We start from the raw sequence: 18,183 nt of genomic DNA on the forward strand, positions 1-18,183 counted from the left end.
CTCTTCTCTGTCGTCCTGTGTCTCTGCAGCAGCTGCTAACTGGTAAGAAGTTCTGGGAGACAGATGACTCTGGGAAGGATGGACCAAAGGGGATCTTCCTGGACCAGTGGAGAGACAGTGCATGGGGTGCCTCAGGTATTTACTGATCTGACTCGTTCTGGTTGGTTTGTAATAAGGCGACAGAGTGCACGCTGTTGTGAATGCAGGAACGTTTGTGAAACACGGCAGAACAATCAATGTCTTGTATTAGAAAATATATATTTAGATTCTGTCAGAATCAAAAGCTGATGTCAGTGTGAAATCACCCTGATGTTTCTGGTGTATCATCACAATGCAGTTATTTCTGTAGGCACAGTGACAAAAGAAACACAACTGCATTTCAGAAGGAGTCTGACTCCGCACTTGTGGGCAGTCGTGCTCTCACAGTATCATTATCATGTAATCTGCATTTGGCTATATTGCTTAAAGAGCAATATCACAGCCAGTGAACAGTTTGTGACCCATTCTAATTTCCCTAAGCTAGTGGTTCTCAAACCACCCCTAAACTGACACAAACTAGACCATGGACCCCCTTTCTGATAAGAGCGTTTGAAACTCATAGACCAAAATAGTTATATATTCTTTCATTGTGTTACTTATCCATGGAATTATAGTAAAAAAATAAATGATTCTCCTTTTTGCTGGGGACCCCCTGGAACCCTCTTAAGGGTACCTGGATATCACCTTCAGAACCACCACTCTAAGAAGAAAATTGTCTCAAAAACTAAATCTTTATGAAAAATTAAGAGACTTCAGTAGAGACAGTTTCTACAGCCTGGAGTGCAATGCGGCCGTCGGTGGGAAAGAGACAATTATAAAGAAATGTAAAGAAAGTTAGTAGAAATTTAAAACCCGAGGGGTGAGATAAAAATAAGAGCTGTATTAATCAAACAAATCCTATGAAAGTCCAGTAAAGTAAGTCCAACAAATAGGTCCTGTGAAATCTTAAATGGAAAAGGTTCCTTAATAGGTACAATAGCCAGTCTTCATTTAGATTTGTCTTTTCCAGTGAACATATCTGGAGTAATTGGGCTCATGGCATCTCCGTCTGAGCAAAGTTTGACTTGTGAAAACTGACTGTTCTAATTAATGCAGTATGGCATGTTAGGATGTAAAAACCCTGTATTCACTGTTTCTTTGTGAGAGTATGTAATATTTTTAAAGTATGAAATAACACATTGCCCTGTTAATGTTACCTATGTATGGGAAGCATGTGTGGGGTGTTTTTCCTCTATATGGATCTTATTTAACAGTCCCTCTATCCCTCATTGCAGATCACTCAGTGTCTCAGCCAATCATGGTGTCCCGTCGGCCAGGGCAGGGTTTCCATGGCGGTGGTGAAGTTGGGGTTGGCTCAGTGATGTCCCCGCGGTCTGAGAGTGGAGGGCTTGGAGTAAGCATGGTGGAGTACGTCCTCTCCTCCTCACCGGCTGACAAACTGGATTCCTGCCTCCGGAAAGGACCTTACGTGAGTGTTGAATCTATTCTCTCTCTTTCTGTCCATCAGTCTCATCACTTGTGTTTTGACATTTACTTTAATTCTTTTCTACATCTCTGTTTTTGAAAATCACAGTAATATTAGGTTTTTGGGTAACTAACGGGCAACCAAAACACCCTATCTGTCATTTTTGCCCACTGTCTGTCCCCTGTCAGCCAGTGATTGTCAAATGGTGCACTGTTGTCTCTCACCTTGTCCATTCTCGTCTCCTCCAACCATTTTGACCTAATTGTTTTTGTCAGGCTATCAGCACCTCTGTCTTTCTGGTTTTCATGATCAGTCTGTGCTTATCTGTTATATTTCTTGTCTCTCCCATCGCACAGGGGCAGAGGGACGGAGAGGTGGAGGAGGAGAAGAGGGAGAAGCCAAAGGCAACGTTTGAGGGAGAGAAACTGAAAGAGTTGACAGAAGGTGAAGCCGATGTCATTAATGACGTCATCAACCCAAATGGGCTGCCTGTGCAGAATGGCCTCGATGTTGACGTCAAAGAGTTTGGGTACGACTCACTGAGACGGAGAGCGCGCGCACACACACACACACACACACACACACACACACACACACACACACACACACACACACACACACACACACACACACACACACACACACACACACACACACACACACACCAGCAGCAGCTTCCTGTTCAAATGTTTATCTCGCTTTATAAACAGCCTACAGGTGTAAACTGATCTACTGCTGCTTTCTCACCCCTGCAGTCGTCCCCCAGGCAACATGCCGGCCCCTGGCCCCGAGAGTGACCTGCTCGGGGGTCCCGGGGGTGTAGGGGCAGAGGGCCTGACAGCCCTGGGAGGTGGTGTTGGCCCCAAACCCCCTGAGGACTTCTCTGGTGTAGAACAAGGTGGTGTCACCATGGACCCCATGGAGTCAGTGATGGAGCCGCTTCAGTTTGACTACAACTCCCAGATGCCCATGGACTCTGCGCCCACTGTGGGCCTGTTTGATTACACTAACCAGCAGCAGGTATGAACAAGCCGAGAGTCATATATAAACACTCATCATCAGTTTTTTAAAGGCATTAAGCTGTGATTCACCTGTGGTGTTGTGTGCAGCTGTTCCAGAGAAACAACGCCCTGGCAGTGCAGCAGTTAACAGCGGCCCAGCAGCAGCAGTACGCCCTGGCAGCAGCACAGCAGCCTCACATTGGTAAGATAAGTGTATTATTTTATAGTTTTGCCATCATTCTTATCAATTTATTCTTTATTCACAAGTTAAATTGAAAGTGATGCAACAACACTGCTATATCTTTCCATGCACCACTACATTCAGTTTTACAACTTAATGGAAAGCACAACCAAACATGATCCCACACTAACCAGATTATCATAAACAAATTATTTAAAAGTGAAAACAAAGATAACATCACTCGTAAAGTTGGACCCGTATCTGCAAGGCTTTATATGTTTGTTGATCAGTGACTCTGATTTACTTCTGCAACAGCAACAATGTCAGTTTTCTTTTGTTTTTTTGGGGCGAAAGAACACAGTGTAGTTATTAAAAACTACCTGTTGTAATCCCATGGTAACAAATTAGTGTCAGGTTAATATTTCTTAGGTTTACTCAATGCCTCTTTAGTGGAGTTTAAGTAATGCTTAACAAGCCTCAAGTCTTTAAGAAGTGTTGTGGTTATGCACTAACCTATTTACACAAATGGATTAAAAACCTTTTTGTTGAATCTTGAGAGCTTGAGATCTTAATTATGGATTTGTCAGGATATATTCTTGGGTGGTTTTTATGTGCTGAAGCTTCATTACTGGATTTGCTATGAGTTAACTCCAGGTATGATGTAAAAACCTTTGGACCTGCTTCACCTTTTCCCTCCATGTGTTATCAGGTCTGGCCCCAGCATTTGTGCCCAATCCTTACATCATCAGTGCTGCTCCACCAGGGACAGACCCCTACGCAGCAGGACTAGCAGCAGCAGCTACACTCGGTGAGACCTGCATGTTATTGAAACACACCCACTGCTTTGTTTAATGTTGCCGAATGAGTGTTGAAATCATTAAAAAACATTAGGATAAACTTATTTTCCACAGTTTATGAGATGCATAATCACAGTTGTCTTATCTCACGAATTTTTTTTGTATTTGTGTCTAGGTCCAGCAGTGATGCCACCCCAGTACTATGGTGTTACCCCCTGGGGGGTCTACCCTGCCAACCTATTCCAACAGCAGGCGGCTGCAGCCAACAACTCGGCCAATCAGCAGGCGGCAGGCCAAGGCCAGCAGAACCAACAGCAGGTCAGTCGGCTGCTTGCCAAAATACTGGCAAGCTGGTTGCCACTGGCTCAAGATGTGTCTGTCAGAGCTCTCCTTATGTGCCATCTGAAATGTGACTCCAGTCTTACTGCTGCTCTACTTGGATCTATAAGCAGCAAACTGCACACTTTATGTAGATTATAAACCAGTCAGCAAAACATGTTTTATCCCACTGTTTCGCCTCATCATTAACCAGACCTCACACATTGGTGTAAACACAGAAACAGCACGAACTGTAAATATGCATTTACACCACAGGTTCCCTCCTTTGGAATATATTTTTTAAAGATCTTTTTATGCTTTTTGTTTATATGGTTAATGACAATTAAATTACTACTTTTTTGCTTACTTTATAAAGGTGATGCGTGCTGGGGGCAACCAGCGACCTCTGACCCCCAGCCAGGGGCAACAGGGGCAGCAGAATGACCAGCTGGTTGCAGCAGCAGCAGTCAACTCAGCCCTAGCCTTTGGGCAGGGTCTAGCAGCAGGAGTCCCTGGTGAGTGCTACACTCTACAAGCTGGTTTTATGGCTTTGGCAACAGCCCCAACAAGCCTAATTACATCTGCTATTAGAGCCAAATTTTTCCTGAAATCTTAGTTATAAATATCCAAACATGAGTCGTTGTTGTAAACTGATTTTAAAATGTCATAAAGAACTAAAATTACCCATAACTACTGACATCTACATTAAAGTAACACAGCATGCTAAATTCAGTAAAAGTACACTGAATATTTTGTTGCCGTCTCCTTCCCAGGCTACCCAGTCCTAGCCCCCGCAGCCTATTACGATCAGACGGGGGCCCTGGTGGTCAACACTGGAGCTAGGAGTGGCCCTGTCCGCCTCATGGCCCCCGCCTCTGTCATCATATCTCCTTCCGCAGCACAAGCAGGTAAGACAGTAATTAATGTAAAGCCTCAGTCACATGTTTATCCTGCCTCTGCTGCTCTCTGCAGGCAACGGGGCAAACATGGGTGTCGTGAACACAAAACAAGCATTAAGGATTGCGTCGTTTTAAAAACATGTTCTGAATGCCCCATTCATCCAGAACATGCCATTAAGAGATTATGAGACTGTGCCATCAAGTTTCATATGAGATTTTTGCAAGAAGTTCCCACGAGTCAGTATTGTTTATTTGAATATAGACACTAGTATTGAGTGGGATTTGGGTTTACATCATTGGTGTTAATTTGAAGAGTTGTTACGGATGTTAAAATTCTCAAGTATCTAATTAGTGGCTCTTGTTGAATAAAATGAATTATGACTGTTGACTTTTAAATTAACAGACACAGCCTGCAGAATTACTTCAACCTCTCACTTAACTCCCTCCTCCTCTCTGGCTATCTACCCCTCTAGTTGCAGCAGCAGCAGCCTCCGCAGGTGGTGCCAACGGTGGTCTGGGTGGCGGGGCCAACGGTCCGTTCCGTGCCATGACATCCCAGCAGGCTCAGCAGCAGGGCGGCCCTGGCGGGGCTCTGGGTGGGAGCTCCTTCTACGGCTCGTCCTCCCTCAGCTCCTCCTCCCAGAGCTCCTCTCTTTTCTCACAGGGCTCTGCCCAGCCTGGTCCAGGATCTGCTTCCTTGGGCTTCAGCCAGCCCACCTCCTCCTCCCTCGGTGCCACACTGGGGGCCACACTGGGAGGCTTCGGCACTGCAGGTATGGATGAATCTACATACAGTGCTTGTGTATGTGTGCTTTCTGTCTGCTGAGACGTCTCTCATCATTTCAAATTCTTTTAAGACGTTGAGCTCCATAAAGTTTCAAATTTGTCAGATTGATCAGCTGATGTTCTTTTACTGAACCTTTTGATTATGGCATCCCACAATAGTACAAGTTCCTCATTGTCAGTTTCTACAGATGAATGAAACTTTTGTCTTTGTCTCCCTCTAGTGGCGAACTCGAGCGGGGGCAGCGGCTCCAGGCGGGACTCTCTGACAGGCAACAATGAGCTGTATAAACGCACGCCCTCCAGCCTCACCCCGATTGGCCACGGAGGCTTCTACAACGGCACCTTGGGCTTCAGTCCTTCTCCTGGTCCAGTGGGTATGCCCCTACCCAACCAGGGCCCCTCCCATTCCCTCACACCCCCACCTTCCCTGTCTAATCACAGCTCCTCGTCCAACCTCAATCTTGGTAAGTGGTTTTCCTTTGATTCAAGTGAGCGAGATTTAACCCCTGTCATTGAGAGTGTTTTGTTTCACATGAATGCCTCTTGAGGAACTATTTTGATGCTTGTGACCGTGGAAACAATGCTAGAACTCTTTTTGACAAACACAAAGCAAACACTGTTTACACAGAAGAATTAACCAGTTACTGTTGGTATTATACTGTTAGCATGCTTTGGATTTTAGTAATCACTGACAATTGGTATAAAAATAAACCCTTCCTTGGTTGGTCCCACAATTTTCAAAAAAAAAGAACAAAAAGTTGAACATGTGTTGGACACTGCTGTGAAGACTCATTGAGCCTGACTGCTATATCAGCTTGAGTTTAGTTTCATATTATTTGACGATTAACCCACACATTTTATGTCCATGTCCTGACTAAAGGCAATATGGAGTTTTTAATGTTAATGTTTACACACACACATAAATATAGTGGGGCTAAACAGAAGTGTCCTGTCTTTGTCTTTAACATATCAGTACTTATTTTTAAAATACCAAATATGTCTGGAAATAAAATGCTGTTCCAGGTAACAAGATCCTCTCTCTCTCTCTCTGTGTGTGTGTGTGTGTGTGTGTGTGTGTGTGTGTGTGTGTGTGTGTGTGTGTGTGTGTGTGTGTGTGTGTGTGTGTGTGTGTGTGTGTGTGTGTGTGTGTGTGTGTGTGTGTGTGTGTGTGTGTGTGTGTGTGTGTGTGTGTGTGTGTGTGTGTGTGTGTGTGTGTGTGTGTGTGTGTGTGTGTGAATGCAAACACTCCACACAAAGTGTGATTGAAACGACAATAAAACAAACTGACTGAGCCAAGTTGAAACTTCAAAATGACTGTGATGGATTACCTTAGCTTTGGCAATTTTAAAGCCTTTTAGAGATGTCATACTATAAAAAATAGTGAGAGAAAAGGGAGGAAACTGGGCCCTGAAGTCCTTAACTGCACTTTGTACAAACACCATGTTGTCAGTTTTTAATCACAATAGTGCACCAGCAATAGTATATACACCTTTACCTAACCCAAACCCCTAACCCTATTAGACTATTGTTTCTACAGATCAAGTTCTAGCAATGACCCCCTTTTCTCTCTGACCCCACAGGAGGCCTGACCAACGGCAGCGGGCGTTTCATCTCTGCAGCCCCAGGAGCAGAAGCCAAGTACCGCAGCGCCGCCAGCTCAGGCTCTTCCCTCTTTTCACCCAGCAGCCAGCTGTTCCCGTCGTCACGGCTACGCTACGGCATGTCGGACGTGATGCCGTCAGGCCGAAGCCGCCTGCTGGAGGACTTCAGGAACAACCGTTACCCCAACCTGCAGCTCAGAGACATCGCGGGCCACATCATGGAGTTCAGCCAGGATCAGCACGGCAGCAGGTACGAAACACAAAGCACTGAAAAACCAACACTGCCCTACAAGCCATGTGAGATGACATAAAATATGCATTGCAGTCTGTGTCAGATAGATAGATAGATAGAATTGTCCTTACAGAAAATTCATAGTGCACCATACAGCATACAATCGTAAGATAAAAAAACAGAGATCCACTACCCTACACTAGACATACCAACAACAACAACAAACACAACAACAGATTTCATATAAAGTGCAACATTTTTCCCACAGAGGTTCAGTTATTGATTTAACTGTTTATTCATCAGTAAAATACTGGTCACAAATGATCTGTGAGTGCTAAATCATCATTAAACAATCATGGCCGTTACTTTTATTCAAAAATGATCCCTAGAATATGCCTCAGCCAGTGTATTAAACATAATTTCTGTTTCTATTGTTTTTTTGTTTTTTTGTTTCTTTAAAGATTTTGTTGACATAGACGCCTTTATTTATCAGTAGACCGACAGGAAACATGGGAGAGAGAGGGGGGTGTGACATTCAGCAAAGGACCTCTGATCGGGATTCAAACCAGGCTCGGCTGGCATATAGCATGCGCTCTAACCATTCGACCACCTGTGCGCCCCTTCATTTTTTCTATTTTGATTGGTTAGTTTGTAATCTCGGATCATAGCAGCATTTTGACGCAGGCTGTCTTTGCTCTCTGAATCTCTAAATCGTATGTTGTTGGAAGTGTTTTATAGTGAGATGAAGCACAACATTGTTTAGTACACGACTAAAGATTTCAACACATTTCTGTATTGTCAACTTTTGTGTGAGACAGTCTATCCAGTAGGAGTGTGAATCTTTGGGAATCTCATGATTTGATTCTGATTCTTGGGTCTCTGATTTGATTCAGAATCATTTCCCCATTTTAAAATGGAGTCTCAATTGAATGAACCGAAAAGGAGCCTCTTACTCCAGTATACTGTGTGCCAAACCATTCAGTGGTGTCCTGATTCCACTGAAATACAGTATGAAATGTAACTGACAATTAAGATAAATGATCCGCAGCTTTTTTCTTAATAAAAAATGAACACAGCCAGAGCACAGAGTTATTGGTTGGTTTAAGTTGTTTAATGCTGCAGTGTGTGTTGGTCACTTGGTCTTGTTTATTACTGCTGGAGTTCACTGCTCTGACAACATTAGTCTCTAGGCGATGGCGTAGAAAGTTCATAATATACTTCATGTTCATCTCGCAAAGGTAATTTAGTCATTAAATCAAAAATGCCAATCAAACTGCTGCCTTTTTTTAAGCTTTACTAGATACTTGTAGATAATTCTAGCTTTTGTGTGTTGTAGACTGTCCGGGTGCTGCACTACTCTGACTCTTTCTTTCCATCAATGTTACGTTATTAATGAATATTTAGATAATCTATTTTTGATAACTGTGAAACGATGCAGAGTCATCCACATCTGCACTGTGCTGCATCTTTGGATCGGGAAATTTCCACACCTTCACTCATCCTCGTCTCAATGTTTCGAGGCCTTAAGGCAGAACTGGAAAACCACCTAGGTCAAATTCACAGTTGAAAGTACTCCTGTTTCTCTTCATGTTCAACACACACTGTGAACGGGTCGGATTTAACTCATGTTTCAGTGTGACAGCCCTCAGGACAGGTGTGTGTGTTAGTCTTCAAGTAGACTAAATGTTTATACAGTCGTGTTTCAGGTTCGTGCTCAGTGTTGGTACAGACTCCTGTGACACCCTGCGACTCTCAATAGAAATGAGATTTAAAGACTGTGGATGTGACATGAATATTTCACATTGCCTCTTTCTACAAACAGTCTGGTCTGTGTTATGTCGCTGCTTTTAGGCTGTGTATACTTCAGTAGTTTTATTGATAACAGAACATAAAGTTTCATTGATATGTTACCATCTTTACTCTGCTGTCACACAGTCCACAGAGTTACTAATTTGGGGCCAACGGCCCTGGAGGCCGCTCCAGCTCCTGGTTTCTGGGTCTGTTTGGGTTGAACCAGCCATGCCTTAGATGCAGACTTTTCCACTGAAACTATCTATTAATACACCATGACGTCCAGTCTGCACATTCCAGACATTTTCTTTCCTCAGCCGCTTCAACATCACTGTCCTTTTATCTCTGCCTCTGCCTGGCAGTCATCACTTCACCTCACATGCTGCTTGCTTCTTTCAGCTCCCTCTTTGTCTTTTCTCCACTCAGCTTTATCTCCTTGTGTCTGTCTGTTCCCTCAGGTTAAAGATATAGGAGCGGCTCTCTCACTATCTTTGTACTTATCTCACTTTATTGCTCTGTCATTCAACCATTTGCTCATTTATTTTAAAGCTCATCCAACGTTTTTAAAATCACCTTCATGTATTTAGAGGATTTTAGGATAACAGGCTGTTTTTATTGCCTATATTACAAGAGAATTGACAAAATAAGGGAATACAATGAACTTCATACAGAATTCTCCAGTAATAGGTGTCCTGAGTGCAAATTTCTATCTTTCTGTCTCTTAAAGGTTTATCCAGTTGAAGTTGGAGCGAGCCAGTCCAGCGGAGCGCCAGCTTGTCTTCAGTGAGATACTCCAGGCGGCCTACCAGCTCATGGTGGACGTCTTTGGAAATTACGTCATCCAGAAATTCTTTGAGGTGCGTAGACAAGCAAGTCATCATCACTGAAGTGTACTTTGAGTCACCAAGATTGAATTTGCAGGAAGACCGCACCTGCTGTTTATTTGCTTTGTAATCAGTGTAAATGTGAAATGTGTGCGGTATTGTGTCGTCTATTACCAAAAGGATTACTGGATTTACAGGCTTATATATTGTGTGTGTTTTAGTTTGGCAGCCTGGACCAGAAGCTGGCTCTGGCTGAGAGGATCCGAGGTCACGTGCTGTCTTTGGCCCTGCAGATGTACGGCTGTAGAGTCATTCAGAAAGCTCTGGAGTTCATCCCCTCGGATCAGCAGGTCATTGTAAGTACACTAGTTCCCTGTGGACTGTGTGGGAGTGTGAACAAGGGAAACACACAATATGTGTTAAAACTGTTGTTCGTTGTCCTTTTTTCCCTCTGCACTAAAATGACCTTAAATAATCGTATCCTGCCATCACCCTGCTGTGATGTAGTGGTTGTTACTGTAACACACTAGGTGGCAAAACAACCCAGTGTCCTAATTTCAAAGAATATTTGCTCTCCATGTGCTCATAATTTAGGTGTGAATGAGAGCACATTGTTCATAAATAACTAATTTCTGTTTATATAGTCTAATGCATCATCGATAAAGAGGTGCGCTCACGCTGAAATAGCATCTTTGATTTACATTATTTTTTTAGTTGGAACATAGTTTTTATGTTGGAACTGCCTCGTGTAGCCGCAAGTTTCTCACACAAACTCCATCATGTACGATGAATGAAGCTAATGATACCATGGTTTATATGCAAATTCTCAGCTGCAGGTGTTAAAAGAGATGAATATCTACAGGAAATAATTTCTCTCAACCATAGTCGTATATGAAAAGTAAGAGTGTGTGTGAGGGAGAGATTTATACATTGATAGTTTTCACTTATTTGTATTTCTCTAACTCTTCATTTTTCTGTTTTACTTTATTTTTTACTTTCTGTATATAAACATATTTCTAACAGCAAAATAGTGATATTGCTGTTAGAAAAGAAAGTTTATGTACATTTTGTAGTTTTTTTAATTCCCTCTTGCTTTAGTAATGTAAACATCTGCGTCCCATGCCAATAAAAAAAAAACCTTTGAATTGAACTGAAGATTGAGAGAAATGTGTCGTCTCTCCTTAATGGACCTCAGTAGATTTCTCCAGGGCAGCTGTTCAAACCTCTCATGTTATTTGTTGACTACAGTGAGCCACTGTGAAAAATGATGGAGAGTTTGGGAAATGTTTTCAGGCAATATTTCATGTCTTACAAACAATTACTTGTCTTGCTGTTTCTTCCCCTTGCTCTGCCCCATCATCCTACTCCTCCCTGTAGAGCGAGATGGTGCGGGAGCTGGACGGCCATGTGTTGAAGTGCGTGAAGGATCAGAACGGTAACCACGTGGTGCAGAAGTGTATCGAGTGTGTCCAGCCTCATGCGCTGCACTTCATCATAGACGCCTTCAAGGGACAGGTGGGTCCCCTCTGTGCGCACACACAATATTTCCACATTCAATCACTGAAGTCTGCCGGCGCCTGGCTGACATCCACACATAGGCTCACTTGTGTGCACACATACACTGGTGCTGTCTGAAGGCAGCAGCATATTGTCACCGCCAAAGTACAGAGACACATGTTTTCAGTCCTTTCCAGGGACAGGGTACGTTTCCATGGCAACAGAAACCTCATCCCAGTGGCAACAGCCATCTTCTATCTGCTAGCTAAATGTTACATTAGCATAAAGTGTTCAAAAGGAAGATTTTGTGTTTTCATGCATGTGCCTTTCGTGACATACAAATGAAGGGGGTTTCAGTTTTGACTCTGACAGTAAATCTCACGGTTTGTTTTGAGTGTTTTGCTTTTCACATATTTGCATGTTGTGTAACTGCATGTTACTCAATGGCTTGTTTGTGTAGCTGACAGCATGTCAGGAATTTGCTTTCACCTTTCCTGCAGGGGTGGGCTGGGTGCATGAAAATATGCCAATGATTTACCCACAAAATTAGTATGTCTTCTCCATAACAATGTGTGTTTGTCTTAAACATAGACTGTGTACAAAGTCTTTGGTCTTGGACACTTCAAACATCACTGTATAATGAGGTTTTCATTGTAATACAAAGTGAAAAACTGCTTGAGAAAAAATGGTAAATCGTTGCCATTCTCAAGTCACTGAGCTCAAGGGCAGTTTGGTGTGTGTGTGTGTGTGGAATGAATAACTGTATAATTATGTTCGTCTTGTAGGTCTTCGCCCTCTCTACTCACCCTTATGGCTGCCGAGTCATCCAGCGCATTCTCGAACACTGCCTTCCTGAACAGACGCTGCCTATATTAGAGGAGCTCCATCAACATACAGAGCAGCTAGTGCAGGTAAAACACAAACACACACATACACACTCTATTTGCACCAGTTATGTTTTCCAGGATTATTAACACCTTAAATTGGCTTAAATAAAGCTCCTCTCAGAGCCTCCAGATTTTTGAAGCTGGCTGATTGTTTGATCTGCCGTCAGAGCCACCAGATGGTGTCCTCACGTTTTATTTAATGTGTCTGTATGGTTTATTGTATTTAGGACCAGTATGGCAACTATGTGATCCAGCACGTTTTGGAGCATGGCCGAGCTGAGGATAAGAGCAAAATAGTGGCTGAGATTAGAGGCAACGTACTGGGGCTCAGCCAGCACAAGTTTGCCAGGTAAAGTCCAACACAAGTTTTTCAGGACGATTTTTCTTTCATTTCTATACAATCGTAAGATGGAACCAGCTTTTTGTTTATTTTATAGTCCCCCTTCATAATCACTCACCCCTTTTTCTTTCTTTCTTTTTTTTTTGATCCAGTAATGTGGTGGAGAAGTGTGTGACCCACGCATCGCGGGCAGAACGAGCAATGCTGATAGACGAGGTGTGCAGCCTGACTGAGGGCCCCCACAGTGCCTTATATACCATGATGAAGGACCAGTACGCCAACTATGTGGTGCAGAAGATGATCGACGTGGCCGAGCCCACCCAGCGCAAAATAGTAATGCACAAGGTAGGTGGAGGGGAGGCAGTTGTCTGTTTTTGAATCATGTTCATCCCTGATGGATGACATTAACTCAGACAGATGTGTGCCGACAGGGTGACGGACGGTAATGCCATAATCAGCTTCGATGATATATACGAGGAGTGGAGTTGACAGTACTTTGCCTGCAGTAACTGAATGTAATACTCATGTGATTAAAGGGTTGATGAGACAATCTTTTATATTCGGAGGAGATGCTGTATTATTACAACATGCACCCTTAGTAGCCTATTGAGAGTACAAACAATCATTTTTCCACAGAAAATTACACATGTAGGACTACAACTGCCATTTTATCAATCTAGAATATTGTCTTTATTGTTTCATATGAAATGTCAGAGGCCATCAAAAGCTTACTAAAACATCCCAAAGCTTGACAGACATAAAACAGAAGTAAATAAATTATAATGATACAAAATGGACTGGCAAGCAAAATTCCCAGATTGCAAACCTGTAAAAAGAAAATGATCAAATGACTAAAACAATTATCACAGCTGTTATTGATAAGTTTTGTTCTGATTGGCTGTTGCACACATTGACATCACTAAATACAAAATGTCTGGCTGAAAAATGCTTTTGTGGATGTCAGTGGAGGAAAAAAAGCAAGTTTTTATTGACCCTCCAACCAAACCCCTAATTTACCCCGCACATCAATAATATCTTGCACAGGTCACTGGTGTCAGTGGTTTCCCAGGCAACAACACAGGCTGAATGAAAAAACACTGCTTTAAATGTGATTTCTTAAAAAAAAAAAAAAAAAAAAGTTATTAATGTAGAAATGTGCAATTATTTTTCAAACTGGTGATGACTATAATAAACTGAGAAAAAGGGCTGTAGATTCCTCACACCACTCTCAGGGAAAATCCTACAACAACCAACAGAGCAACAGAGACAAAGTTAGTGAACAGCAGCATAATATCTCCTCACTGAGGCTTATTATCATTTAGCACTGCAAACTTTGTCACAGCAGAGTTTCCGTTCTGACGATCATCACTGGGCAATGGTTGATGGTGCTAACGCTGTTACAGCTCCCTCCTTCATACTCTGTTTAGTCTGCTTCCACAGCACTTTAATCTGCCTCATAAATTGTAACAGTAACGCCACATCTGCGCTCTGACACTATATTATAGAGCCAGTTATTTGTTTGTTTTAGTGTTGGGATCACAGAAACTCCGTGGCTGAAATCAGGCTGTGGGTGTAACATCCCTCTGACGGTCGTCTCCTCTTCCAGACTCTGTCTCTGATTCAGCAGCTCAATATTCAGCCTCCTATCATGAAACTAGTTTTCTTCCAAATATACTGATATTTCAAAGTTAGTAGTAACATGATATTTCAGTGTCTGCTTGTTCCTAATGTTAGCGTAACATGGTAGATGGGAGTGTTTTGAGAGACCCACATTTAACCGTCCTTGAAGGCACCGCTGCTGAAAATGAGGGAATGTAGTTTGTAGTCTAATGCAGATCTCAGAGGTCTGCTGGCTGACTTGCCAGCTAATGAGCAGGGAGCTCTGGGTGCAGGCAACATGGTGGGAAGTTAAACATTTTTCATTTGCGTTTCCTACCGGCATTGTAATGATACAAAGCTGGTTGAAAATCAGCAAAGTTTCCCTTTAAGCACCAGTGATGATTGATTTCCAGATTAAATGCATTTTGCTGTTTGATGTTGTCCTAGCAGATATCCATATTCTAAAATCTAAATGTTCCTTCCTTTTTAAAATGTCGTGTATGAAACACGAAATGTGTGTGAAGTAAGTAACTGTCTATTCAACGTGTCAGACATCTGCTTGTGTGTTTCCCTCACAGATCCGGCCCCACATCTCCACCCTGAGGAAGTACACGTATGGAAAACACATCCTGGCAAAGCTGGAGAAGTACTACATGAAGAACGGCGTTGACCTGGGTCCTCTCTGCGGGCCCCCTAATGGCATCATGTAAACCTACCCCCCCCCCCACCCCTGAAATCATGTCATGTCTACCACCTGATTTGCCCCTCCCCCTCCCCTCGCCCTTCACCTCACCCCTCCAATGCGGTCATGTCTACCAACCCCACCCTCCTGTCCCAGTCTGACCCTTCTGAAGGCATCAGCCCCCCCCACCCCCCTCCCACCCCTCCGAATCTTACTCACCAAGGACGTTGAGTACCCCTGTTTCCATGACAACCCTTTCAGGAGGAGCCTGTTGCTACAGGCAGCCTTAGTTAAGATTTTGTCGCCCCCTCCCCCACCTGAGCCAAGGCCTGCTGAACTCGGGGAGGGAGGGAAGGAGGGCAGGGAGTGGCGAGCGAGGTGAAACCTGTTCCCCTCATCGCTTTCACTCCCTCCCTTTATTTTTTCGTTTGTTCTTTCTATTCATTTCCTCTTTCGTCGTTTTTCAGATAAACTCAGAAAAAAAAAAATCATTTCACTTTTTGCTACTGCTGCACACAATCCTAGTGTCCCCTCCTCCCATCCTAGCTATTTACCACTATGAGATGGAACGAGTATTTAATTTTGTCTGTCACAGAATCATAGACGAATACACACATGCCATCAGCTAACCAGCAGACAGATCATTTAGCATGGGAGATTCGTTTTCTGGTCTTGCTTCTATAAATATAACGTGTATACTTGGTGTAGACCTTTGCATATATATATAAATATATATATAAAACTTTGTAGTTTTTCTGGTTTTTGATGTTGAATCTGTATCTATAATGTATCCTAGTAGTGACCACATACTTCTGACTGTATAATTGTACATTTGTAAACCCTTGTAATGTAAAAGTGCTTTACCACCCTTTTTGGTATGAGAAGAAAAAGAAAAAAAAGCTCACTCTGAAAAAAAAAAAAAAATCTTAGAAAAAAAACCCTGTTCATTTCAGTGTATATTCTCACCTCCTTGGTTGTGACATATGAGTTGTTGTATATTGTAAATTGTAATATCAAATTTTTGTTTTGAAAAGCCCTTTCTATACAGCGTAGTACTTGTACAAAGATTCGCCACGCTTGGTTTTATCTTTATCTTGTCACTGCTTAACTTAAGACGTCGATCTCCCACTGACTCCCAATTGGACATGTTCTGTTAGACTTAGTGGTGTCTTCTTGGTTTATGTTGAAGGTTTTTTTTTCTTTCTTTTTTTCCGTTTGTTATTGACCTTTTTTAAGATCTTTTTATAGGAATGCTTTACCCATTGAAATGTGTCATGTGTATGGGTATGCTGGCTGGGCGGGAGAAAAAAAGGAAAAAAAAGTTTACTCATTTAAAGCCCCCCCACCCCACCCACACACCCCCTCCTAAACCCCTCGATTACCCATGACTGTTTTCAGAGGGGTAAAACCCATGGATTGTACAGATGAGATTCTTGTGTTTTTTGGCATTTCTCTAGTGCTGTAAGTGCTGTATCATACTGTCCATGTCCTTTTGGGTGAGAGAGGCAGCCCGCTACAGCGCGGTGTACATTTGGAGCAGCCTTGTGTATATTTACTACGAGCACACCTGTAACCATATGTGTATAGTTAACAGAACCTGTGTATGCTTATTGCCTGGGCAACTATTTTTTGTAACTCCTGTTGTAGATTGTCTCTAAACAATTGTGTGATCTTTATTTTGAAACCAAACTGAACAAAAAAAACTTTGAAAATTTAACTGTCTCGAGTGTGATTCATTGTATGTGGGATACACACATACACGTGGGACAGATGTGAAGAGTATACAAACTGCTTTTTTTTGGCGCAGCTTATTTTAAGTGTCTGGTGTAAAAATAATATCAGTATCTGTTTTAGTTTCTGTTGTAGCTTTCTGAATGAATCTGCATCTATACGACCTTAACTACACAGCATGAGTCAGAGAAGCGACAGGGAAGCTTTGGTCCTGATGCTCCAGTTTCTTTCTATATGTGACTGATTAATGAGGCTGGCGTCTTAATATGGCGTGGCTCTGACTAATGACAAGTGTTGATCAGTGGCATGTTACGGTAATGACTGCTCCCAGCGTGGAATAAGTTTCAGAAGTGGTTACCGATAACGGCGGTTATTACTTTGACTTGAAAACTATCCCAGGATGCATTATCCAATATAATTGCTTATTATATCAAGAAGTAATATCAGAGGCCGTCTTGCATCGCACTATACGCTGAAGTGAAAGACAGTTGATGTTTGAGGGATAACACAAAAAAAAGTAAATCCACTCAGTAGCCAAACACATTGATAATTAACTGATTATTACACTTTTGACATGAGTAATGAGCTCAAGGTTTGTAACAAGAGATTATCAGACTACCGCTGCTGTGCCGAGCAGGTGTTCTCGCAGTCTCACAACTGTGTTTTTCAAGTAGACAGGAGGACAAAGTAAACCAGCCCTTACCTGTCCAACCGGTGGATAAAACATGCTGAATCTGAACAGAAACAGAAAGTCACATTGGGTGTGATGTTGGTGGCGGTAATCCCCTATTTTTATTTCTTAAGGCTGACAATAGTATGCAGTGATTTTAAAACTGAAAGGCGCTGTGTACTGTAGTAGGCTAGTTTGGCCCAGAAGCTGTTTGTTTTATGCAGGACTGGATTATCAAGCAGGCAACGGTGTGCAGCGGTGTGTATTCAGACATTTTGTGGTAATTTCACTCACTGCAAAATTGTTTGGGAATATAATACACCACTGAAGTACAGGCTCTCTACATGGGTCCTGCATTATTACCAAACAGTCTTATTTACCAATCTGGCAGAGGGCCACTGTGCCAAAGTTCACATTGCTAAAGAAATGTGAGTAAATCAAATCATAGACAGGGCAAAGGGGGTTTATAATAGGTAAACCTAGCCATGATTTTTTTTTTACAAAACAGCACACAAGAAAATAAAAAGGCGATGGATAAAATAAAAAAAGATATATGCTTAGTAAAGAAATTGATTACATTTTTAAAAAATATAATCAGCTAAATTAAATGTGAAAAGTTGTAGTAAATGGACAGAATGCAGAAGATTGTTTTTTGATTAGATAGCCTACTAATTAAAGGTTTGTTTTACTATAGTCTTTTTAGCTGTTATAATGTTGACCTTGATCCAAGATTATTTCTGACCAAACTTGGCCTCATGCCAAAGTCAATAATGAACCTTCAAGCTTAATTCAGAAAGTTGTCACACAGTGTTTGCAGCTATTAGCTTAAAAAGGTGTCGATCA

General features: G+C 42.3%; 1 protein-coding gene across 2 annotated transcripts in view; it reads left to right on the top strand.

The window, feature by feature from the left end:
- The window catches only part of pum1 (pumilio RNA-binding family member 1), a 29,201-nt gene extending 12,545 nt beyond the window's left edge, over positions 1-16,656 (top strand). Inside the window, exons 5-23 of one of the 2 annotated variants that reach the window (XM_062435491.1) lie at positions 30-135; positions 1,314-1,507; positions 1,861-2,033; positions 2,260-2,524; positions 2,614-2,707; positions 3,396-3,494; positions 3,659-3,801; positions 4,178-4,316; positions 4,575-4,709; positions 5,174-5,473; positions 5,708-5,950; positions 7,067-7,337; positions 9,838-9,967; positions 10,156-10,290; positions 11,312-11,449; positions 12,217-12,342; positions 12,546-12,667; positions 12,811-13,003; positions 14,836-16,656. In XM_062435491.1, coding sequence (XP_062291475.1) covers positions 30-135; positions 1,314-1,507; positions 1,861-2,033; positions 2,260-2,524; positions 2,614-2,707; positions 3,396-3,494; positions 3,659-3,801; positions 4,178-4,316; positions 4,575-4,709; positions 5,174-5,473; positions 5,708-5,950; positions 7,067-7,337; positions 9,838-9,967; positions 10,156-10,290; positions 11,312-11,449; positions 12,217-12,342; positions 12,546-12,667; positions 12,811-13,003; positions 14,836-14,967 — 3,138 coding nt within the window. In that variant the 3' untranslated portion in view covers positions 14,968-16,656. The remainder of the gene's footprint in view (positions 1-29; positions 136-1,313; positions 1,508-1,860; positions 2,034-2,259; positions 2,525-2,613; positions 2,708-3,395; positions 3,495-3,658; positions 3,802-4,177; positions 4,317-4,574; positions 4,710-5,173; positions 5,474-5,707; positions 5,951-7,066; positions 7,338-9,837; positions 9,968-10,155; positions 10,291-11,311; positions 11,450-12,216; positions 12,343-12,545; positions 12,668-12,810; positions 13,004-14,835) is intronic. The other variant, XM_062435492.1, reaches the window with a different exon arrangement.
- Positions 16,657-18,183: the final 1,527 nt, after the last annotated feature.

Source organism: Scomber scombrus, chromosome 16 (assembly GCF_963691925.1).
Source record: "Scomber scombrus chromosome 16, fScoSco1.1, whole genome shotgun sequence".
In the NCBI taxonomy this organism is placed as follows: Eukaryota; Metazoa; Chordata; class Actinopteri; order Scombriformes; family Scombridae; genus Scomber; species Scomber scombrus.